This window comes from Patella vulgata, chromosome 1 (genome assembly GCF_932274485.2).
Source record: "Patella vulgata chromosome 1, xgPatVulg1.2, whole genome shotgun sequence".
Lineage (NCBI taxonomy): Eukaryota > Metazoa > Mollusca > Gastropoda > Patellidae > Patella > Patella vulgata.
In genome coordinates, this window is record NC_065879.2 from 76,839,173 (window position 1) to 76,864,541 (window position 25,369).

Below are 25,369 nucleotides of genomic sequence, written 5' to 3' on the forward strand. Positions count from 1 at the left end.
GGATTCACATTCCGGTTTTTCATTTCATCCTCCTTCATGAAAAAATCCCCGGAGTGATTTTATTAAATTGTCGTTGGCACTACACCTTTCAACTGATTTTTTTTTTTTTTTTTGGATGTAATGTATATTGTACAGCGCATCTGAACACATTTTGTGAAAGCGTGCGCTATATAAATGATGATAATAATAAATAATAATAATAATAATATTAAGGTACGGCAAAGTAAATCGAAGTAGAAAGCGAATAATCAGTTGCTACACTAAAATTTATTCGAGCTTTGTACTTTATAGATAGACTTTTATGGGTGGATGGACGTTTTATGTTATATTGTGGTATATAATTTAAAATTATCTTTCATGGTGCATGTTAGACATTTTGCACACTAACACCTATTATACTGACACCGCCTAACACCCTCTTTAGCTATCAGTCGTTTTGTCGCCCCATTCTTTCTACATTGTTGTACCTTCGCATATTGTTCTGATAATGAAGGATAAATGAGCTTTAACAAGTATTATTTATATGTTACTGATAACCACATGTTTACATAATAAATGTATTAAACACTGTCATGTTGTGTTCTTTACAAATGAATTGCATGTTCAGTATTATTCATTATTAAAGTCCCAAATTGTGCATGTAATTGCCTGCTCTATATTTCAACTTTTTAATTATCTTTCCTCACAACCATGAATATTCGCAAAATCCATTCGATTCTAATAAAAGTCAAACCATCCTACTCGTAGTCTCGGTCATCCAGAACCCCCTAGTCTTCAACGTACGGAGGGTCTCAGACCGTTGTCAATATTTGACGCAAAGTTTCATTGCCCATGCGTAACCGGTAGTTTGGTTTTCTGTGTGGTTGATTATTCAGTATGGCCACAGATCACTATTTGGTGAGCTGTGTCCGTATATTCGTTAAGTCAAGTAAGAGTTGCGCCCCTTCCCGAAATAAGTCCCATAATTCATGCATTATTATAAACAAACATGAATCGCGATGACGAATTTTGATTAATAAAAAAAACCCCAAAAACCTTGTTACTATTGTTTTTTCTTCTGTTTTTGTGGTAAATAATTTCACACATGCACTTCGGGATGGAATCAAGTTTAAACTTTCTACCTCAATTAAAAGCAGATTTGTTATGTTCCAAAGTCTTGATCAATCAAATTGTTTATCGATCCTTATCCTAAGCAGAAAATTCTCATCATCAAACTTAGTCAAGGTAATGATATAATGAATCTATACTCAGAGTTTCATAACTCTCACTTAATTAAAATAAAGTTATTGGCCCCAAAGCATCAATCAATCAGATTGCTTATCTCTGCTTACCTTAAGCAGAAAATTCTCATCTTCGAACTCCATCAAGGCATTCGCCTAATAAACACCCACATTAAGTTTGAACGTTCTAGCTGATAGCTCAATTAGAAGGACAGTCTCGGCCAATCAAATTGTTTATCGCTCTGCTTACCCTGAGCAGAAAATGCTTATTATCGAACTTAGTCAAGGTAATGATGTAATGAAACTATACACCAAGTTTTATCACTCTCACTTAATTACAACTAAAGTTATCGTGTTCCAAAGCATCAACCAATCAAATTGCTTATCTCTGCTCACCCAAAGCAGAAAATGCTCATATTCGAACTCCATCAAGGCATTTGCATAATAAACACCAATACCAAGTTTGAACGTTCTAGCTCAATTAGAAGAAGGGTTATTGTGTTCCAAAGTCTCGGCCAATCAAATTGCCTATCGCTCTGCTAACCTTAAGCAGAAAATGTTCATTATCGAACTAGGTAAGGTATTGATGTGATGAAACTATAACTAAAGTTATCGTGTCCCAAAGCATCAACCAATCAAATCGCTTATATCTGCTTAACCTAAGCATAAAATGCTCATCTTCGAACTCCATCGAGGCATTGGCCTTATAAACACCTACATCAAGTTTGAATATTCTAGCTCAATTAGAAAGAGAGTTATTGTGTCCCAAAAAGTGTGACAGGCAGACAGACGGATGGACAGACAGACAGACGGGCGAACCCGTTTTAATAGTCCCCTGCTTTCTTCGATAGGCGGGGGACAAAAATAATATGTCCATTTATATAGCGCCAAATCCACAAATCGTGCTCATAGCGCATGCAACTATACAAAAGTCTTTTTTTACCTACCTTCTGAAGTTCGATATTTTCTGGCGTGGTTCCCCTTTGTCGCTGGTGGAGGGCGGATGGTCTTGCTAGGGACAACGAATAGTCGTTCGAGTGGGTCAAAAACCGAGGCCACGTGTACACATTTGTTAAACACCAATTAACTTTATTTTCATCGCACCAATATTTTATTTATATAATACAAATAGCATTAAAATTATCAAAACTGCCTTTAAACTTTGAATAATACAAGACTTTTATCTTTTAAGAAACATCAGTACAAAAATTCCACATGAATAAAATAAAACATGTACAATACAAAAAAAAACAACATAACGCATATGCATCAAATTTAAATTACAATTATTATATAAAATATACATGTAAATTACAAATATATAGTCTGTGCGCGCCTTTCTAAAATGGTTGCGGGTTCGCTCCCGGTTTGGGCCGAGATAGTTCATCAAGGAGAAACCACGCCGGAAAATCACAATGAAGTTTCTCGGCCAACACCGGGAGCCAGCGAGCCAACGTCTTATCCACCATGGCTCCCCAACAAATAAGGACATTATTTACCTACCCATATTATACTATGATGAAAGGATAAACTACTGTCTGAACCATCGAAAGTTTTAAACGGATTTCATCGATTATGAAAAAACTACATAACTTTGGTTATTATAAACTTATCTGAGTGTTTTAAATTGAATTCTGATAAACTTCTGACATCGAAAAATTCTAAAATGGAAGCTGAAGCTGATTACGTTACTCTTCGACAGAGATCATTTCGTATAAAAGGGTTGCAGCATGCCATGGTTGCGGTAACTTTACGACAATTCAAGTTTTGTATAAGAATATGCTATAAGTCTCGGCTCGGTATTGAGTTTGGGCGTTCACACACATAACTGCCCGTATTCCTTTATCGTGTTACCATTTTTTTACATTCTAGTAAAATCTCTGCAAAGTTTATAGCTTTACCATTTAAAATATTTTGTTTTAATCATATTTTTGATTAGAGTCGGGTGAATGAATTTTCTTTTGAACACAAATACGACACAAAAACAATGACATTCGTTTTACGGGTCTTAAATTTTACCCATGAGTATCTTTAATATGATATATAACATGATAGATTCAACGTATATGTACAGGGAATTAACGATACACTCGAAACCTTGTAATTGTCTTCTGTTGATGTTTTTCGTTGCCCATACTCAAACGATCGAAATGATGGCACTTTGTTTTGATTACAACGCGTGGTTATCAAGATATCTATACCATCGAGTAAAGCTGTCGGGACACTTTTTAAGTTTTTTTAAGAGAGTTGTGACTCCTACGCTTTATAGCTAGCCACGTGGCATTAAATGTGCCCTCTGTGGCACCCATAGATAAGTAAGTACAGTTTCTGCCTTGTTCTTGTAGACATTTTAACCCTCCTAAAGTTGGACGTAAAAGATTATCTTGTGTGTGTTGATTTAGATGGATTCCATCGACAGCGATTCTTAACATACCCGTTACGTACACGTCATCAAGCCAAAAGAAGGGTACTTTGTATGAAGCACGGTATAATGCCGGAATAATGTCTCCGCTATAAATAACCGTAAATCCGATACAGTGTTGAAACGGATAGGATGCATAACCATTAAACATTTCTTTAGGAACCTCCCATTTGCCTTTACGATGAATTTTACCCTTAACTCGAACATAACAGTATATTGATTTCGAGATAAAGTGATTACGGGCATGGAACATGTTTAAAAATCGCCACATATCAAACACTAGATCGTCATCTACTTTTACGACATATTTTGCTTGTGAACAATAATGTGATACCCAGTGAAGACCCATAACTGCTTTATATGTTAAATTATGGTAAGCGTCGATAAAATTTCCTTGAATTATATCGCCATATCGAGAATACTCCGATATAATCACAGCTTGTTTTTCCGCCGTTTTCACTCGGCCTATAAGAAACACAGTTCGAATGTTGACCGGTAAGAACATAGTACTTGAACCATACGTTGTACGAATATTTTGTCGACGGATGAAATGATCTGGAGCGGTATGAACGACTACGATAATCGTTAAATTATCTGGACATACACCCATATTATTTAATAAATAATCGCCGTTAAATATCGGATTAGCACCATTTATTACTGGATTCACAGTTTTGTCATTTATTACTGGATTCAAGACCGGATGCACATTACGGCTATCATTCTTCGATTTTGAATCTAAGGCATATTTAAGTAATATTAAGTTTAAAACTTTCTTCATTTCCTCATCCGTTGCAACATTGCTAAGGTCATATTTATGTAATATCTCTTTTTTAAATAATTCGTTAAAGCTCTGATGAATTGGCTGAACAGCTTGCCACATGTGTATATAACTTATTATTTGATAAATCATAAAAATAGCACCAGTATAGTAGAGTATAGCACAAAGTCGTTTTGGACGCATTTTCTGAGTCTTTCAATCCTTAACCTGAAAATACCAATTATTAAACGTTAAACTTGTTATTGCCGATTTCGTTAGATATGTTGATTTGTTCAATGGGACGACAATCTGTCTTCGTCGAAAACTACTTAAATAGAGATATGGTCGATTTTGCCTCCGACTGTCGACACAGTAAGTCAAAAACAAGCCAACAAGCTGATGTCCCCCACCTAAATCCCCCCCCCCCCAAAAAAAAAAAATAGATGACCCATATTAATTAATCGCACATTTTTTTTTTTTTTCAAAAGTACATTATCAAGCAATTATCAACTATACACTAAGTTTCATCATTCTATCAGATAAAATCAAGATTGTCTTGTCCCCAAACCATCGACCAATGAAATCGATAAACTCTCCTTAGAAGTCAGTCAAGACATTCACCTAATGAACATCTACATCAAGTTAAACATTCTACCTCAATTAAAAGCAGAGTTGTTATGTTCCAAAGTCTTGACCAATTAAATTACTTATCTCTCTTGACCAATTAAATTACTTATCTCTCCTTAGCCTAAGCAGAAAATTCTCATCATCGAACTTGGTCAAGGTAAGGATATAATGTATCTATACTCTCACTTAATTATAACCAAAGTTATCGTGTCCCAAAGCATCAACCAATCAGATGGCTTATCTCTGCTTACCGTAAGCAGACAATGTCTATCATCGAACTAGATCAAGGCATTGACCCAATGAACGCCTACACCAAGTTTGAACATTCTACCTGAATTAGAAGAACAGTTATTGTGTTCCAAAGCCTCGACCAATCAAATTGCATATCGCTTTGCCTTCCCTGGGCAGAAAATACTCATTATCGAACTTAGGTAAGTTATTGATGTAATGAAACTATGCACCAAGTTTCATCACTCGCACTTAATTAGAACTAAAGTTATCGTGTCCCAACGCATCAACCAATCAAGTTGCTTTTCTCTGCTTACCCTAAACATTGATCTAATAAAACACCTATACCAAGTTTGAGCGTTCTAGCCCAATAAGAAAGAACGTTATTGTGTCCCAAAAAGTGTAACGGACAGACTGACAGACGGACACTAATCTTCTCTGCGGCAGCCGTGATGATTTTAATGTCACGTGATTATGCCTAATTTGGAATTTCGAAACTATTAATTTGGAACGGGTGTTTATCCGGTCCAGGCATCAGATAGGTAAACTAGCACTAATTAGTTGTGTAAGATTACAATTTGTTTAAGTGGGGGGCTGCCAATTTGCTATTTTATTGGTAAGACATGAATTTGGAATTTGGAATGAGCCTTCTGGGCTTTCGTAATGAATAAGAAAAGCCAAACGTTTCTATTAATTCACAATTATGTCTACTAATTTTTTTTCTTACGTAGCTATATAATTGGTTTATCTGTGTCAAATATATAACAAAAAGCTGTCAATAACAGTGTATTTACGAAGTGATCTACACCAAATGCTATATGAGGCTTGGCATACTTTAAGACCCCCAGTTATTGTTTTAGCTAAAGGTTTAGTTTGGCAGTTATTATAGGATATGATTTCTCGGAGTCTTTCCCGGGTTTTGTCCATATTATACATAGACTAACCTAACGCAAATGAATGATTTCTAACTTAATAATAGTCAAATTAGGTTTCCCCCCCCCCCACCGTCTTCATTAGCCCAGTCGGTGCCGAATAGTAAGGCGTGAAAGCCCATTTCATATCATTTTATGCTTACATAAGCCAAATATACTATTTTTATGGTTTTATCATTTCCGTATATGACAGCCAATTCTACACGGAAGTCTTTTGATTCTCAGGTGTGCTCAATGACCTAATAATAGCAGTATGTGTATCAAAATAGAAATGAAATGGGGTTTAACGCATGTTTCTAAATCGATTTGGCTAATAAAGATGAGGCGCCAAAATAGTACTCTTTGTTTGTTTCCATGGGTACGATCTGGTCTGAATTGTCTTTAAAACAATTGAAGTTTAATTATATTCAACTCAAACAAATATCAGGCCCCAGAATGATACTACGGCAACACCTATCCTATGTCATAGCAACATGTAGACAGAAATACCACTCGCGTGTTAAAGAATCCTTTTAGTCACGGCAACCAAAAAGAGATATAGCTGTCCAACTCTCTGGTAACACCGTGTCACACGGTGTGGCAGCAAATCGTATATGAGACACTACCTGGTGTCACAGTAGAACCTCGGTAACCAAAAAGAGATATAGCTGTCCAAAATGAAATGAAATGAAATGGAGTTTAACGTCCTACCGTTCTGCTCCTAACCTGGGCTAATGAAGACGGGCATACGTCATACAGTGTGCTATGAGGGAAATTTTGCCCGGACAGCGGCACTACGCCCTACTCTTATATCGAATTCCAACTGCCAAGGGATCTTGGCATCACTGACAAGGGAGAACCACGCCGGAAATATAGCTGTCCAACTATCTAGTTCTCCTGGTGACACCGTGTCACACGATGTGGCAGCAAATCGTATATGAGACACTACCTGGTGTCACAGTAGAACCTCACATTGCGTTGTGTATAAAATCTTCAAAATCCTTCGAAAATTCAAAATATCTTTATATAATATTTTCTATAACAATACAGCCAACTATCGTATAGGTATTTAAACGTTACACACGATCAAAACCTATGTCTACCCGACCTGATCACAGGTCTGTCTCGGAAGGCGGTATGATGATCTTATCCCCCCGTCAGACTGGATTGGGGTCCTTACTGCGCTGCTACGGCGATGGAAAATGATCGCCATAAGCGTGGTAAAAGCAACGGAAACTTCATGGCGTCTTCACCACGACTCCGACAAGCGTTTGGAGTCCCTATGGCGTTGTCATGGCGATGTTACGGTGTAAGAACCCCATGAGCGTGGTTAGTGTGTCGCGGGTTCGCCGATGATCAACGTTGCCAAGTCAGTAGATCCCATAGAAACGCTATAAGCATGACGGGCGCACCTTGGGAACGCAGTATAATAACCACACAGGTCGTAGTAAGAACGCGGCATTTGTGCACTTTCTGGTTGCCATACGGTCACAGCAGCACAGCGAGGACACCACCCCGGTCTAACGGGGGTATTAAAGAACTCTTATTGCACTCTAAAGAGGACACATAAAGGAGTCATAGACGGACTCGACCAGGTAATTTCTGTACCTGATGGGCCACCTGCACAGAAGCTACCAAGGTGGTAAAACAGCGGGACTAAAATATGATAAACTTGAAATCGACGGCAAATTATTCTCCCTAGAGCAACTTCAAAATCAGTGATATGTAGGTCAGACCAGTCACACACCTGTTTTTGATGATAGGCTTTGTTAAACAATGACAATAACGACTGTCACAACACTGTAATTGGAAAACTAAAATGTGTCTGCTGGAATGTTAACGGACTAAAAAGCAAATTATTAGATAAAGATTTTCTGAAGTATTTATTAGAATTTGATGTGATATGTCTCATAGAAATATGGTGTGGCAGCGAGGCCGATTTAGTGTCTATTTTCTCAAATTACTCTGCAGTTTGGTGTGTGAGGGATAGTGGGCGTAATAGGGGTGGTATATGTGTTTTATTTCAACATAGAATAGCATGTGGTATTCTGAAACTAAGCTACAAATTTCGTGAAAAAATATTCCTTAAATTTGACAGAACTTTTTTCGGCTTGAATGAAGATGTTGTGCTTGGTGTTGTTTATATCGCACCTGAATGTTCACCTATACATAAGGAAATCGACGGATTTGATTTACTGGAAGAAGATTTATTAAAGGTACGCAGTGATTATCTGGTTGAAAACATTGTACTAACTCAATAACAGAATAATAATATTTATTATAGACATATATATATATGTATGTTATATTCTATGTACTATGGGTCTATGACCTTGTATCACTGAATAAAGTATTATTATTATTATTATGGGAACTAAGGAGGAATGGGTGGATTAAAGGACAATATTGGTGTCAGTCATTATCACATAAGTGATGGAACTGGTTGTACGTGACAAGGAGTAGGGTCGCCTGTCCAACCTCGTGGGTTTTCTCCGGGTCCTCCGGTTTACTCCCACTGCTAAAGACCCCTACGCGCGCAAGCAAATTATTGAAATAAAATTAAACCATATGTTAGTCTCGAAATGACCTAGTTTGTGTCGAGTGGACGTTAAACCCCATCTGACAATTCATCAAAATAATTGACTGCCACTAGATAAGAGAACATGAATGAAAAACAGAAAAGTCCGTGCATTACCTTGTTTTTATAAGGTTTAGAATGTATAAAAATAAGGGAATGTACGGACTATTTCTATTTTTCTCGTGTTCTCTTATCTAATGACATTCAATTATTTTATTAAATTGTCAGATATCCTCTTACAGATCAATATGACAACTTTTGGAATTATTAGTGAACAGAAATTTGGCCGTGTATGTGTTATCGCTCGTCATTTCAATCAGTTATATAGAGGGATAACTCGTGTTTTCCTTTGGCGTTCGTCACTTCCGACTGACAGCAATATTGTCCTTTAAGTGTGTCCATTTTTGTAGCATAGAAGATCATATTTGCATTACCAAACTATGACGTCATTGCCATTTAATCAAAGCTCTATATAGGGAAAGTTACGACAACTCATTTCCAGGCACCATTTTGGGTCCCAATTATGACGCCATAAAAGCTATGGCGTCATACAGGTTTACTTACCAAAACGTTTCTTTTTTTTTCTTGCAGTGTTAGGTGTTGAGGAATAACGTTTTACCCTATAAAAATGCAAAAGAAAGCAATGCAGTTTTGGTTCAGTGATAAATATGTCAGACAAAATCAAACTCAAAATCTGAAAATTTTCTGAGAGCGATATCTCGTAATCAGTGTGTTTTACTATCTACTGGTGGGAGGATAAATGGTTTCTTTTTAAATTCCTCAAACACAGAGTGGTTATGCAGGCGAAATGTGCCGAAAAATCGAATTTGACAAATATCAATTTAAAAAAAAATATTTTTCATATAGTGCTGGGCCTTGTTTCACAAAAAATTAAACTAAAATCCCTAAAATAGATTTTAACTAAAATCAAAATGCAATTTTAAATTTTGTGCGTTTTACGAAGATCGGGTGTGGCAGCAAATCGTATATGAGACACTACCTGGTGTCACAGTAGAACCTCGGTAACCAAAAAGAGATATAGCTGCCCAAAATGAAATGAAATGAAATGGAGTTTAACGTCCTACTGTTCTGCTCCTAACCTGGGCTAATGAAGACGGGCATACGTCATACAGTGTGCTATGAGGGAAATTTTGCCCGGACAGCGGCACTACGCCCTACTCTTATATCGAATTCCAACTGCCAAGGGATCTTTTACGTGCACGCCAATGTGTACACGGGACCTCGGTTTTTCGTTCGCTTTCCTTGTCAGCCCCTCCGCCCTGCATCACTGACAAGGGAGAACCACGCCGGAAATATAGCTGTCCAACTATCTAGTTCTATTGGTGACACCGTGTCACACGATGTGACAACAAATCGTATATGAGACACTACCTGGTGTCACAGTAGAACCTCACATTGCGTTGTGTATAAAATCTTCAAAATCCTTCGAAAATTCAAAATATCTTTATATAATATTTTCTATAACAATACAGCCAACTATCGTATAGGTATTTAAACGTTACACACGATCAAAACCTATGTCTACCCGACCTGATCACAGGTCTGTCTCGGAAGGCGGTATGATGATCTTATCCCCCCGTCAGACTGGATTGGGGTCCTTACTGCGCTGCTACGGCGATTGAAAATGATCGCCATAAGCGTGGTAAAAGCAACGGAAACTTCATGGCGTCTTCACCACGACTCCGACAAGCGTTTGGAGTCCCTATGGCGTTGTCATGGCGATGTTACGGTGTAAGAACCCCATGAGCGTGGTTAGTGTGTCGCGGGTTCCCCGATGATCAACGTTGCCAAGTCAGTAGATCCCATAGAAACGCTATAAGCATGACGGGCGCACCTTGGGAACGCAGTATAATAACCACACAGGTCGTAGTAAGAACGCGGCTTTTTTTCAAGTGCATTTGAGCGATATCTCGTAATCAGTGTGTTTTACTATCTACTGGTGGGAGGATAAATGGTTTCTTTTTAACTTAAAATGCAATTTTTATAGATTTTAGTTAAAATTGCTTGCGCCCGCACAGTGCACAATTCCGGCGATGACACTTAGGGTGTAAGCATAAACGCTTCGAAACTGAAAACTGTTGCCAGGTTGTAGTTACGGTTACAATACCAACGAGGAGAGTTTCATACGTTGTATAATGCCTGCACATGGCCAGACAGTCGTAGAGAGATGAAATAAATAAGTTTATTGCGTATTATTCATTTTGAAATGTAGCGGTAGGTTGGCCTTGAACTTGCTTTCGATTTTGTGACCTTGGCATTTGCTTTACTCGCAGGCTTCTATGGAAATAATGGGTATCCATACTAAATCGCTTGAATTTCGTAGTTTTATGGTATTTTGGATAACAGAAACTATTGAGAATTGTCACAAACATGTGGTATTTCTGACTCAAACGATTAATCTAGACTGTAATTTATTGTCGAATTTTAAAAGTATTTAACAACTTTTAAACTAATAAACGAAATATCCAATGTTCCGATGCCTAGATTCGAAATGTCAGTCCCATGGACCATTTCAATAGGCCTCTATTTTTAAAATACCAAAGTGCCACACTCCTTATTGGATAATGCCTATCTATCTTACTGAATTAAAATGATTTTCCCCTAATATAAAATACCCTTATATATAAAACTTTTCTGATTTAAGAAATAATAATAAATTCAAGATATTCAAATTTAATTTCAAATAGGCCTTTAAAAATTTTCAATAAACACATTTGAGATTATAGATTATATTTTACAAATCATCATAACCCCAAAACCATGAGTAAATACTTTGCATATATGGCGTGTCTAGTATTATAGGACTGTAGGCCTTATTGGCAATTTTAAACAATTGTAGGCCTACAAAGATATTTTGTATAGACATTAGATATGGTAATATATAAAATAGCAATAAAAAAGTTTAGTTTACTGGGTTTTTTTTTATCTTTGGGTTTTAATTTTGGGCGTCATCTAATTGCTTATATTGCCATACAATATATTTCCCATGCAATGAAAATAAATTGAATGAGAATTATTTTTGTGAATGATAGTATGTTAAAATGATGTGACCCAGGCCATTGGCAATATTATCCCCTAAAATAGTTTTGTGAAACGCCACTATTATAAGTTAAGATAAAATTTTAACTTAAAATATTATTTTAATGGATTTTATCTAAAATGCTTAAAATCGTTTTGTGAAACGCATCTATCTTAAGTTAGGATGGAATTTTAGTTTAAGACGATTTGAAGGAGATTTAAATTTTTGTGAAACAGGGACCTGGGCATTTCTTTCATAATGGCTGTCAAATTTGGTAATATTATAATGCTATATATCGTGGTTATGCACGCGAAATGTGCGGAAAAATCGTATTTGACAAACATCAATTAAAGAAATGTATTTTTCATATGGTGCCGGGCATTTCTTTCAAAATACCCATAAATTTGGTAATAAAAGGGCATCTCGTAAGATACGTAGGATATGACTTTTGCTATGTCTTTTATATGGTTTTCGATGTCTCTAAATTTGAAGATAAATTTTGAAAATACTTAATGGCACCAACATAAATCGGAGGGTAGACTTCGTGTAGAAAATTCAAGGTACATTAAATCATTGGCAATAATAAAGATCCAATTTTAGATTTTAGTTACATACTGTTAACCACCAATAGATGTTTTACTGACAATAAATCATATAATTTATTCAGCTATGCTTCATATATGCATACACCTTACAGCCGAATCACATTATATATCTTTTTAGTTGATTGATCAAACAGCAGAGATGGGGTTTCAGTCGGCTCATCTAAATTATTTTTTTAAATACAGTGAAGCTTGAAATATGTCAGTTTTCACTCTTTAGAATGTTTTTCTAAACAGGTTTTTATTGTAGTTTCCGTGACGTATGTCCAATAAACGTTAGAAACAAAGATATATACCCTTAATCCTGGTGCCGATAAATGTTGGGTTGTGTGGAACATGCTAGAGGCGATTTGTAACAAATCTCAGGTACGATATATGTTTGATACTGGTTGAGAACAGCATCTGAGCAACATGATTGTTTTCATTGGAGATGGGGCGCAAATATTCAAAGGGGTCAGACAAACTTTAAACCAACTGCGTCCCCTTCACTGAGCTCCTTCAAAGGAGGCCCTGTCTGTCTACACGTGGAATAACATGCATTTGTATCTGTTAAATTTGTGTGGTTTATATATTAGACAGATTGATATTGTTTATACATAGGCTGGGAGTGATAACGTCTTACCCCAAACAAATTGCAAAATAAACCAGGAAGTATCGGAGAGCGATATTTCGTAATCAGTGTGTTTAAGAGGCGGGGAATAAATATATTTTTTCAAACTGGTTATAGAGAGCAACGAAACATACGCCCACAGTAGCTAAATCGTCCGGGCAGTCAACAAGAGTTGTCATATATTTTTACTTTTTCGGTAATGAAACATTTGTAATACATTAAAATCTTATTAAGAGTAATAACTCATTAAGTAATTATCAGAAAACCATTAGAATTTGTTTGGTTTTTATAGAGTTTTGCCCTATGCTAACGTTTAGTATAGGAAACTTTTAACACCATGGATTTAGATGTTCAAGTCATAAAATTTCATTGAAAAATCAATATACTTGTTCGTCTCTGAATCCGCAGTCAATCGGATGATAACTTTAGCTTCTAGAGGGTCACAAGATTTTTCAAAGTGATCAAGCGCCATAACTTTGTCAGTAATTATCGGATTTCGTTGAAAATCAATATGATTCTACTTCGTCTCATGACCTCAAACACTCTGTATCAATTTAAAGTCAATCGGATATTAACTTGAGCCTCTAGAGCATTTACAAGATTTTTTGAAATGATCAAGAGCCATAACTCTGGCAGTAATTATCGAAAATCGCTGAAGATCAATAGGCTTCTTCGCCTCATGACCTTAAACACTGTGTACAAATTTAAACTCAATCGGATATTAACTTTGACCTCTAGAGCGCCCAAAATATTTTGGGAAGTAATCAAGGGCCATAACTCTGGAAGTAATTATTGGAAGTCGCTGAAAATCAATAGGCTTCTTCGTCTCATGACCTTAAACACTGTGTATAAATTAAAGTCAATCGGATATTAACTTTGACCTCTAGAGCGTCCACAAGATGTTTTGAAGCGATCAAGGGCCATATCTCTGGCAGTAATTATCAGAAAATCAATGGGCTTCTTTGTCGCATGACCTTAAACACTGTGTATAAATTTAAAGTCAATCGGATATAAACTTTAGCCTCTAGAGTGTCCAAAAGCAATTGTGGACGCCGGACCGACGGACGGGGGAGACGACAATATACGAGCACATTTCATTGTGGGCGTATAAAAATGTAATTTTCACATGTATGGCGCAGGGCATTTCTTTCAAAATCACTGTCAAATTTAAAATGGCATTTTTCCGACAAGACCAGCGATAATCTCATAAGATGTTTTTCGACGTACCTTAACGGTCACCGTCGAGTGCCGAAGTCATGAAACGCACCGTCGGGGAATTTGTCTCCCCCAGAAAATTTATGGAGACGCGTTTTCTTGCCAAGCCGTGAATACGGCAACCTGAAAGTGGTCCATTTTAATGAAGACATCTGAACTCCAATCAACAAATCAGGCTGTTGTCGTTGCATTCACATGACACCAGTGTCACTGATGAAACAAGTATGCCCGAAACACATGTCGCGGTTAGTGCGACCCATTTGTGACAATTTCTAGGTCCCAAATATACTCTTCAAAATAAGTAGGGGATATTCAGATGCAAATACCTATGCAGGTTGTGATATGATAAATCTTCATGGATACTTGACATGCTTTGAAAGTATGTTCACAGATGAAGAACTTATCACCTCAACAGAACCACTGAGCTGCACATGCGACACGCAATAGCCCCATACACGTGGGCGGGGTTATCCTTGTCAAATTATACTCAAAGAAGGGTTGATGAAAACTGCCGCGTGCTGGTTTATCCTATCCATGTTTGCTTTCCTATCGGTTCTTGCATAAGATTTACACTTTAGCGTATCTTTGCTTTAGTGTGTTACGTTTAATTTGCAATGAGACGTCTTTAACATGACGACCGTCAGTGTGCTATTGGCATGCTTCAAATGGGTTCTACACAGCGAGCAGTAGCCAACATGCTTAATGTGTCAGTCTGTGATCAGCAGACTGTTGAACCGGTACCAACAAACACACAGTGCTGATGATAGACCTCGTTCAGGTCGTCCTAGAGCCCCTACACAAGCCCATAATCCATACATTCGTACACAGGTCCTGCGTAATCGAGGACAAACGGCCAATCAGCTTTCTGTAAACTTGTACCAAGTTACAGGAATTCGAGTTACACTCCAAACGATTAGAAATCGGCTACATGCATCCCATTTGCATGCGCAACGACCGCGTGTTGTGCCTACATTAACTCGCCAGCATATGGCAAACAGGCGTCAATGGTGTAGGCAGCGTAGAAATTGGGGTAATCGTCCATGGGCGCTTGTAAAGTTCTCAGATGAATCCAGATTTACTGTGGATTTCACCGATAGGCGTGCTCGCGTTTGTAGGCGTGCAAATGAGCGTCATGCTAACGTTAACGTCAGACAGCATGACAGATTTGGGCGCGGGTCTGTTATGTTGTGGGCAGGAATCACCATGACTGGCAGAACGGTCTTGCATATTGCTCAAGGAAGGGTCACTGGTGTGTACTACCGTGACCACATCCTGGCACCGATAGTTCTGCCCTTTGCTCAACGTGCAGGTCGACGTTTCATCTTTCAAGATGATAATGCCCGTGACCACCGCGCTCGTGTCGTGAATGACTACCCCCAACGTCACCATATTGTCCATATGCCTAGGCCAGCCGTGAGTCCTGACCTTACCCCTATAGAGCATGTCTGGGATATGATCGGAAGACATGTTCGTCAACGTCAACCGACAACACTGCAAGAATTGGCCGTGACAGTGCAAGAGGAGTGGGTCAGATTGCCCCAAACCGTGATTGGACGGTTGATTATGAGCATGCCACGACGAATTGCTGAATGTCTGAGGATTGGTGGAGCAATTACTCATTATTAAGACAAAAATAAAAAACCTCCATTTTCACTTTTGTCAGTGTATCTATTTGCGAGTGAAATGGGGCCGTCAGATAAGCCGCCCATATGAACTGTTTATGTTCATGTGTAGGCAATTGGCCTGTTATTAACATACACTGGTTACTTCTAAAAAATAAACAGCTGTGCATTTCCGCAGTTTTGTATTGTTTCTGAATATCCCCTATTTTTTTTAGAGTAATTAGCGATTACTGTTTATGTTGTCTTAAATATTGGATATCAGAAGCCCATCTTTTTCCGGTAGGATCACAACACCTATGTTGATTAAAATTGACATATAATTCGTGTTTTCATTCTCGAAGGTTTTGGATGACATTGAAAACACAAATTATTTGTCAATTTAAATCAACATTGATGTTGTGATCTTACCGGGAAAAGGTGGGCTTCTGATATCCAATATTTAAGACAAAATTAACATTTTACCTTTGGTACACGATTCGTGTACCATAATGCGTTTCGGTGCCATTCGTAACAAGGGATTCGAAAAACGAGGCTGAACATATTCCACGAGTCATGTCAAACGGTGACGCCATATTCTTATCTGAAGAGCATGCGCAATAAATACTATCGGTGTAGACTGGAATAACCAGATTCTAGTGACTGTCATTCGATTGAGACCTCTGGATTATTTCGCCGAACATAACTGAATTAAAATTAGAGTAAAAACGGAAACGATTGAACGTAAATCAATTTATATACATTCATATTTAATTATTATATGCGTTGCGACCCATATGTGTCAATTTCTAGGTCCCAAATATTAGTGATTTAGCTTCTTTAAATTACACTGATTTTAAGTTACACTGATTTTAAATGTTTTATCTAGTCAATTTAAAGAAATTTCTATTTTCGTAATATTGATGATACAATTAATGATTGATGACCCAATCCGGAATGGCACCAGACCAAAAAATAATGGAATTTCAGGCATTTATTTTGCTGGCTAGAGTTGATTGATGACCCAATCCGGAATGGCTCCAGACCAAACAATAATGGAATTTCAGGCATTTATTTTGCTGGCTAGAGTTGTAAGTTAGGGGTCTGATTGGACCCCTTGTTCCCTTCAAGCGTTGGGCCTGATTTGCATGTAACAGAACTCTGCGTGTGGGAAGCAGATGAATACCGAACTCTTCGCTACGTGTAAAAATGTATAGGCGACAAAGTCACTAAATTTCAGAAAGCAGTGCCCAGTAGTTATTACAAAACACTATAAAACATGTGCATGGGGTCCACGGAAACCCCACGTGTGCACCGACAAGGGTTAATAGCGCTTTTATCTGGTGTATCTTTCATTTCATTTTCTTATGAATTGGACTATATTATTATAACAATAATGTGCGCTTTTTGTTGTATAATAATAATAATAGTTTGTTCGGCTATACTTTTCGTTTAAAAAATGTATATTTTATCTCTTTTTCGCTGAATTCTATGAGATATCCATCTACATCCCTGTCATTGGCAGCCAACTTCGATACAACAGTATGATAGGACATAAAATAGAAAGTGAGTAGGTACAAATACTTGACTAGATAAAACATTTAAAATCAACGTAAAATCAGTGTAATTGAAATAAAAGGTGTCTAGCGTAACATGTGTTTCGGGCATATGTTTCATCAGTGACATGTGAGACGAGATATCGCTCTACGAAACTTCCTGGTGTCTTTTGCAATTAAATTTGTTTAGGGTAAGACGTTATCACTCCCCGCCCACGAGTAAATAATAATATTAATCTAATATATAAACCGCACAAATTTAACAGATACAAATAATGTACATGTTATTCCACAGGTAGACATACATTGAAGGGGCCCGGTGAAGGAGACGCAGTTGCTTTAGATTGATGTTTGTCAAATTCGATTTTTCGACACACTTTGCTTGCATATCCACTCTGTGTTTCAGGAATTTAAAATAAATTATTTATCCTACCACCACTGAAAGACACTGATTACGATATAGCGCTCTCGATAATTCCTGAAGTACGCCAAATTGAATTATGTTAATCATGTCATTTTGCCATGGCCGATTTTGAGTATGATTTTGTCTGACATATTATCATTGAACCAAAATGCATTGGTTTCTTTTGCAATATTTTTAGGATAAATTATAGCCCGTAAAACGTTATACCAAGAAAAAAATAAAACGTTTTGTTAAGTAAAGCTATATGACGCCATGACGTCATAGTTTTTATTGCGTGATAGTTGGGACCCAAAATGGCGCCTGTAAATGAGTTGTAACCATAGAACCATAGAACATAGAACTAGAACACTAACGGGAACGCCCACTCGGTGACGTATAACGGTGATGACATAATTATGTTGTACATCGCATGCGCGAAGTCAATAAGGCACAAGTAACTTCCGGCCGTATGTCAACATGGCAGAAGCGTACGACGTCCTGGAATTTCAAGAACTTGACGGTGTAATAGATGTAAGTTATTCATAATTTTAATGAGTTTTTTTTAAATTAGTTATATAACATACCATCGGGAGTATAAACCATTTATTTTCGGACATTAAATTATCCGAACACATGTTTGTGTATCATTTTCTACTACATATTATAAAAATTATTATTAATAAATTATGATGACATTCACATTTTATTTTTTTTATTTATTGTTTTGTGTATATTGTTGTTAGCCTTTGGCATGTCCGTGCCAGTTTTGGCTGGTTTCCCAGTGCCCTTTTCTTGTTTATAACAAGGGGTTTTACATAGGCTAAGCCTGTTCCCCAATCCCATTCAGACATCTTGAATAAAAATATTGTTTATAAAAAAAAAAATGTGTATTCTTTACTACAGCTTTTCTTTGCTAAAGATTTGTTTGAGACATCTCAACCTGTCGTTCCAGTAGCATCCGTAAGTTTTCTACATATACAACATACATGCATATAGTCACATAGTGTTCGTAGCAAATGGGCAAGTTATGAAACTCATTATAGTCTCGACCATGTCTATATATTTTTTTTCTTCTCAAACGATCAAATTGCTTTGGAAATGAAATGAAATGGGGTTTAACGTCCTACTGTTCTGCTCCTATGTTGGGCTAATGAAGACGGGCATACGCCATAAGGTGTGATTTAAGGGGAATTTTGCCCGGGCAGCGGCTCTATCACCTATTCTTATATCGAATTCCAACTGCCACGGGATCTTTTACGTGCATTCCAATGTATACAGGTGACCTCGGGTTTTCGTATCATCCGAAGGATTAGACAGCTGTCCTTGTCAGGCCCTCCGTACTGCATCACTGAAAAGGGGGAACCACGCCGGAAAATCTCGGCCAATGCAGGGATCGAACACCCGACCTCCAGGCTAGCGAGCCAGCGTCTTACCCACTTAGCCACGTGATCCCAAATTGCTTTGGAACAGTTTCTTTTATTTTGTATAATATTTACTTTAAAGGGACAATAACACTCTTGCTGGCTTGAAAGCTCCAGAAAATAAATAATATCTCTATCTAAGTACTAGATGTTTAAGTGTCCCACCTGTTGTGTAAATTATCCATTACATCCTATTTTACTTGTCCAGAGGGTTCGAAAATATTTTTAAATCGAAGTTTCATTTGAAAAGGTTTACGTTAGACGTTTCAAAGCATTATGTTGAATTGTTTATATAAGGTGTGTTAAGATGAAATTTGTATCATCAATTAATTGAAATATTCTAAAATAGCCTTCAAAGGCTAATATCTTCGCTCGCAATAGAGTAATTTGAATGAAATTTTCAAATTAGTCATTTTACATTTTTTATCTTCGAACTATTATAGCAAGAATGGCTAGCTCTTTATCAAAATCTTACATAATGTATATTTAAGAATAATTTAATACATTTATAAAGCTCACACATTACAAGTTGTGCACCTGTATAAAATTTATATAAATTTTGTTATCATTGTTAATATTTTATACTGAGATGCAATAAAAATAATACATCACTTTTATAAATGGATGAATGTAAATCTTGTTTGAAATGAATCCAGGTTTAACGCCCTACTTAGTACTTTTCAGCTCAATTTTGTTTTAAAGATTTGCTTTAATCTTGCAATTAAGGATGTAACAACATCATATTACGATGATAACATGTGAGAATGTTTTGAAGATTGCGTAAACGCACCCCGAACAATTCTCAATCAAAAAAATTAAACCCAACAGAATCAGTATGTTGATTTTTCTGGTACACACGTGGGGTATATAATGCAGCTTTTAAAAAGCTAGGTTTTGTGGAAGGTGCAAAGTTATGCCACGTCATCTCAGAGGTGCTATTTCATTGCGTCTCGATATATTTTGTTTACTATTATCAACCTGGCCCCAAGTTCACAAAGCATTCCCAGACTTAAGAATTTGCTCAACCTTCAATCACTGTTTTTGAGAAATATCTTTGATCCAGAAACACAAAACTTTGCACAGTTTCTTATTGATATATTTACATTAAAACAACAATAGTTAGTAAAGTGCTATATTTGAGTTAAAATAAGACAAACAATTTTGAGTAAAACCTTAACTTAAGACTGAGAATGCTTTGTGAACTTGGGGCCTTGTTTTCTTTTCATTACTTATTAACTACAATACAGTAATAACAAGAAATAAAAAATCTGTAGAACACTGCTGATTAAGTTCTAGATTTAATCCTAGATTCAATCACATTTATATTTTTATACTTCCAATATTGATATTAATTCCAATAGAGCCAGGAAATGTTTAGTTTAATTATACACTTTCTATTTTGTTGTATGAAATTATCTGTATAATCTGTGTTTTTGTTACTTTCATTGTGTGAAATGCTTGCAGCAAAGTGCTGTAAATAAAATACCTGACATCACTGATCACAGTTTAACTCTATAACTTTTCATTTGACCTCAAATCTATGTGGAGTCGAGTCAGTTGGAAGAAATAAATCAAAATGGAGTGAAATCTACATTTTAATCAAATTCATACCACATGATTATATTCTATCACTGTTTGCTCGTTTATATGGCAACTATATATTATTGCTAAGCTATTTTTGAATTGTAAATTACATTTACAAGTATGTAAATATTGATTCTTTGAATTATATATTGTCAATCAAAATCTGAATATGCAATGTGCTATGTAGCCATATATGTGAAATAAACTATTATTATTACTATTTACTTTCTCTGTAAATCTCTGTTAATCTGTCGACAACTTAAACAAATTTCTTTTTGAGTGTCCTCAACAAAACTATTACATACAGAAGCAAGTACACAGCTTTCGTAATTTCTATGTTGACTTATTTGTGTTCATGAAAATATCAACCTGTCTGATATATCTTACAGTTGTAGGCTGACATTGAGAATAAGACTGTAAATGTTTTGATGTTATGCCCCCACATATCTTCATATTCTCAACAGTTCTTATAAGTAAATCTATAGATGTAACTTTAATTTGAACAGGAAACAAAAATTATTATATTGTACTTCACAATTCAAGTCCTTGTCAATGGTTAAATGGTATGTTACACTTTTATCTTCAGTTTTAAACAGATAGATATAATCACTTGAAGACTGACATAGCCACAAAGCAGACATTTGACATAAAAATGATTTCTGCAACATCTGAAAGGTTACTTCGTTCATATGTAAACATTGAGTTTCCTCGGTTTTCCTTGGACTCTGAATAAAATAGACAAATTCATAAAATTCAATTAAAACAAGAAGAATTGGATTCTGATACATGTATTCATAATTTTCTCGGTTTCTGAATAAAATCGAAAAAATTACAAAAGTAAATATAAAGAAGAATCGGATATTCATACAAGTATTTATAAATAAAATTATGGGAGATTACAGAAAGAGCTAGCAGTTCTCATTATAATAGTTAAAAAATAGATAATGTAAAGGGAATTTGCTGAAAATTTCAGTCAAATTCATCCACCCTGAACCAAGTATTTAATGATTAAATTTTGGGCCTAGCCTCGATCAGCATTACTATAGTCGGTACGATAAAAAAAAAACATGGTCTCGATTATCGATTTTTTGATTTAATCAGAAGTAGCAGACTGGGCTCTAATTCAGTATATATCACAGGCTAGCGATGCCATCGAGCGTTGATTATGGTCTGGATAAGTTAATTAATGTCTAATTAATAATTTAGATAACATTCCAGGCCTAAAGAAAGACCTGCAATTGACAGATTTAGCTCTTGCATAATGTCTGTTTAATATTGATGAATTAAATGTTCATATACTGATCTTTTATAAGGAAACATCGAATGTTCATATTCATAATTAAGTTAACAGAAATTTAAGTTACCGGTGACTTCCTTGGATTCAATTTCTTTGTTGTTACGCTTTTCTGTAGAAGAATTAAGGTTGATAGTCTCCCTAACCCTTCTTTTAATCTTCGATATGTGGACCCAGAATTTTTGTAAACATCTGAAATATTCATAAAATCAAAATAAAAAGGTTCCTACATACAAAACAAAAGGTTCAGATATAATTAATTTTTTTTCCATGCTTGTTGATTATTCATACCGGGAACAAGATTATTTCGGAATTTAAAAGTAAAAGGATTTGACAGGTCAAGGTCAGTCATAAATAAATATACAATTTTAATTTTTATGGAGCTGCTCAGTTAAAACTTTGACCTTTAAAAAAAAATAATAATTAGTAATTCATAAAATTAAAGTAAAAGAAGATTGTTGAGAGAGAATCGTCATGCTGTCACACACTCATCGGGTGTAGTATTCGTCAATTTCATAACAAATTGCAAGTAGACTAGGCCTAGCTACGGCACTAATGTAAACAAACCTATATGCATACAACTTTGATGAGAGAAAGGGTAAAATGTAACGGGCAAACATGAAAATACAGACATTCAGCTAGTATGGGTTTAACTTAACTTCATTGTAGGTTGTCAGGGTGGACTGCCAACTAGAATCTACATAATTAATTTCTTTTGATTTGAGTTTTCACTTACTTTTTCAACGAAATAATCCGGCTCAACGTGTCTTGAACATATTGTCAAGGTCTTGTCATTTATCGGGTCTGATCTGGTAGACTGTATGATACGTAATGATTCTCTCTCCACTCTATGTTGTTTTTGGGTAAGCGATAGAATGATCAACCCCGATTTCTTTTATTGCAGGCGGAACATCCGAACAAAACACAATTCGCGCCAGGCATTTTGTTAGTGCGAGCAGAAACCGGAAGTAAGCTGTGCCCGATATCAGCGTCAGAGGCCCGCCGTCACATAAGGTAGTGACGTCACACGGTGGGCGTTCCCGTTAGTATTCTAGTTCTATGATAGAACTAAATACACTGGAACGCCAACGAGCGTCTACTTCCGGTATAATTTGTGGCTGTGTGACGTGCTTCGAAAAAGTGCCCAGTTTACTTCCGGTATATTGTTATTATCACGTTATTATCACGCAAGCGAGTGAATTGGATTAAATATTTATTCATTTGTGCCTCACTCCAAACAAATGTTGTGATCTTCGCTCATCATTTATTATTGATATAAAAAAAAAAATGTCATAAATAATGCAAGCGACGACGTCGACTGGCTGCCAACACAGTACAATTTACAAACTGCGCACTGTCTTTATAAACAGGTATGTTGAAAATTCACTAATGTCATTAGGCCTATAATTCATACAATCAAGTCTTCGTTTTTTTTTGAGAAAACATAAATGAATCGATTTACAAAATAATAATGTAATGACTGGTTTAAGTCGGGGACGGAATTACTTACCAAACCCTTTTGTTTACTATAGACTTATAGGCCTGTCAAGAATGTGAATGAATTTCAAAAAGTTGATTTAGTAATATTTCAGTGAGCACAACCATACTTCTAATTTTACAATATTGGGGAACTAATAAAATAAAAGTACAAAAAAATGAATACTGGTATTTTGTTTTTAAATTTAAATTATTTGATATAATTCAAAGAAAAATGTACAAATGGAATTTTCCTTTTGAATATTATTTCTTTTTGAACAAATTCACATGATAATCAAGAAGAAAAGGATATCAGATTTGTGTCATTGAAGGAGTGGATTTGTATATAAATTAAGGCCTTGTTTGAGTAAAATTAAAAGAGCTATCAAGTGAATAATGCTGATTGAAATCGGTCGTACTTTCTTGGTATTGAGTCTGATTTGAATATAAACCCATTTGTAAAGTCTGACACCAACTGCCTTTTTAATTTATGCATAAATTATATTAGTATAACTAAAACTGCATTTCTCTTTATTCAACTGTAAAATTTATTTGTAATTTGTAGACACAGAAATCCCTGAAGAAACTCTATTTTATGTTCAAACATACTACTACTAATAATTAATATGTATTTTTTTTTTCAGACCAATAATACTTTAATTTTATGAAGAACTTTCATTTGATGTGAACAAGGAATTTCTAACATGGAAGAAGGACAATAAAATATAATTCCTAAATAACCACCCGCACTGAGTGTTGATTCATCCCTAAATCCTAACTTTAAAATAGTTGTTGCACTGAATGAAAAGCAGGCTGTTATGCGAGTGCCTGAAAGACTTTGAAATATATTTCTTGTGAAAAATTGGAATAGACTCAGCTATCAACTGACTGTACATTATACACTTTCAGTTACACATTCTATTTTTTGGAAATAATTTTAATAAATATAATGAATGAAATCATTGGATTATTGTGAATATTTTGAAAATGTACTAGGGATAGAGACTGTCTATCTTGTCCACTCAATGAAATTATGAATTCTCCTCAATGTGTTTAAAGTCAATTTCTATTCAATTCATAAGATATGCAGCTCTTGTGTGTACTGGTACAGGTGTATTCAGTAAACTGTAAAATTTACCCACTCCCTCCTCTATGATTACATAAAACCATTTATTGTAACTTTGACACACGGATCACAATTTACAATAGGGTGAATGAAAATATGCACAAATCTGGCAACTTTTCTCTCTGATCAAATGTGTGAAATTGTCATAAATTTATACAAATTTAAGGTTCAATGTGAATGCAACTATGGTATATTTTCTTGGGCAAATTTTCGACATCCTAAAAACATTAGCTTCACACAGTGTCACTTCACTATAAGCATAGTTCAGAATAGTAATGTCTTTACATTTTGTGGGTCTCTATTATATTGCAAATACACATAATATAAACGTTTAAATCCACAACTTTTCATATTTCAAATTTATTATTTCCTTTTAATAAAAAAAAAATTATTTCATTCTGATCCACAGTACTTGGTGCCAATCCAAACTTAGTTTTGATATTTAATGCACTCCTTCATGCTTCCATAATACAGTATATGCAATGCTACCTGATGCACCACTGACAAAAAGGGAAAACAGGCAATTTTCTCAACAAACATCTGAATCAAAATCCAAATCTCCTTGATAGTGGGCAAACGCCTTCCTCCCTGTAAATGTCAATTTATTTTAATTTTATAAATCTTCATAACATGCTCAGAGAATTCTGTCTGATTTTGACAGCTGATCACTGTTTTAGAAATAGGTAGGCCTATATAAA

At 35.8% G+C, this 25,369-nt stretch overlaps 1 protein-coding gene and 2 long non-coding RNA genes across 4 annotated transcripts in view; 2 read left to right on the plus strand and 1 right to left on the minus strand.

Moving 5' to 3' along the window:
* Nucleotides 1–2,182: 2,182 nt before the first annotated feature.
* Nucleotides 2,183–25,369, minus strand: part of LOC126822033 (beta-1,3-galactosyltransferase 1) — a 33,230-nt gene continuing 10,043 nt past the window's right edge. The window contains exons 2-3 of one of the 2 annotated variants that reach the window (XM_056101965.1): nucleotides 9,311–9,366; nucleotides 2,183–4,630 (exon numbers count right to left, since the gene is read on the minus strand). In XM_056101965.1, coding sequence (XP_055957940.1) covers nucleotides 3,449–4,606 — 1,158 coding nt within the window. In that variant the 5' untranslated portion in view covers nucleotides 4,607–4,630; nucleotides 9,311–9,366 and the 3' untranslated portion in view covers nucleotides 2,183–3,448. The remainder of the gene's footprint in view (nucleotides 4,631–9,310; nucleotides 9,367–25,369) is intronic. The other variant, XM_050550758.2, reaches the window with a different exon arrangement.
* On the plus strand, nucleotides 18,138–23,118 carry LOC130013217 (uncharacterized). Its single transcript, XR_008788586.1, has 3 exons — nucleotides 18,138–18,301; nucleotides 18,674–18,730; nucleotides 22,974–23,118. It is a non-coding gene; the product is annotated as an uncharacterized LOC130013217 (long non-coding RNA).
* On the plus strand, nucleotides 23,202–24,504 carry LOC130013219 (uncharacterized). The gene is made up of 2 exons (XR_008788587.1): nucleotides 23,202–23,439; nucleotides 24,190–24,504. It is a non-coding gene; the product is annotated as an uncharacterized LOC130013219 (long non-coding RNA).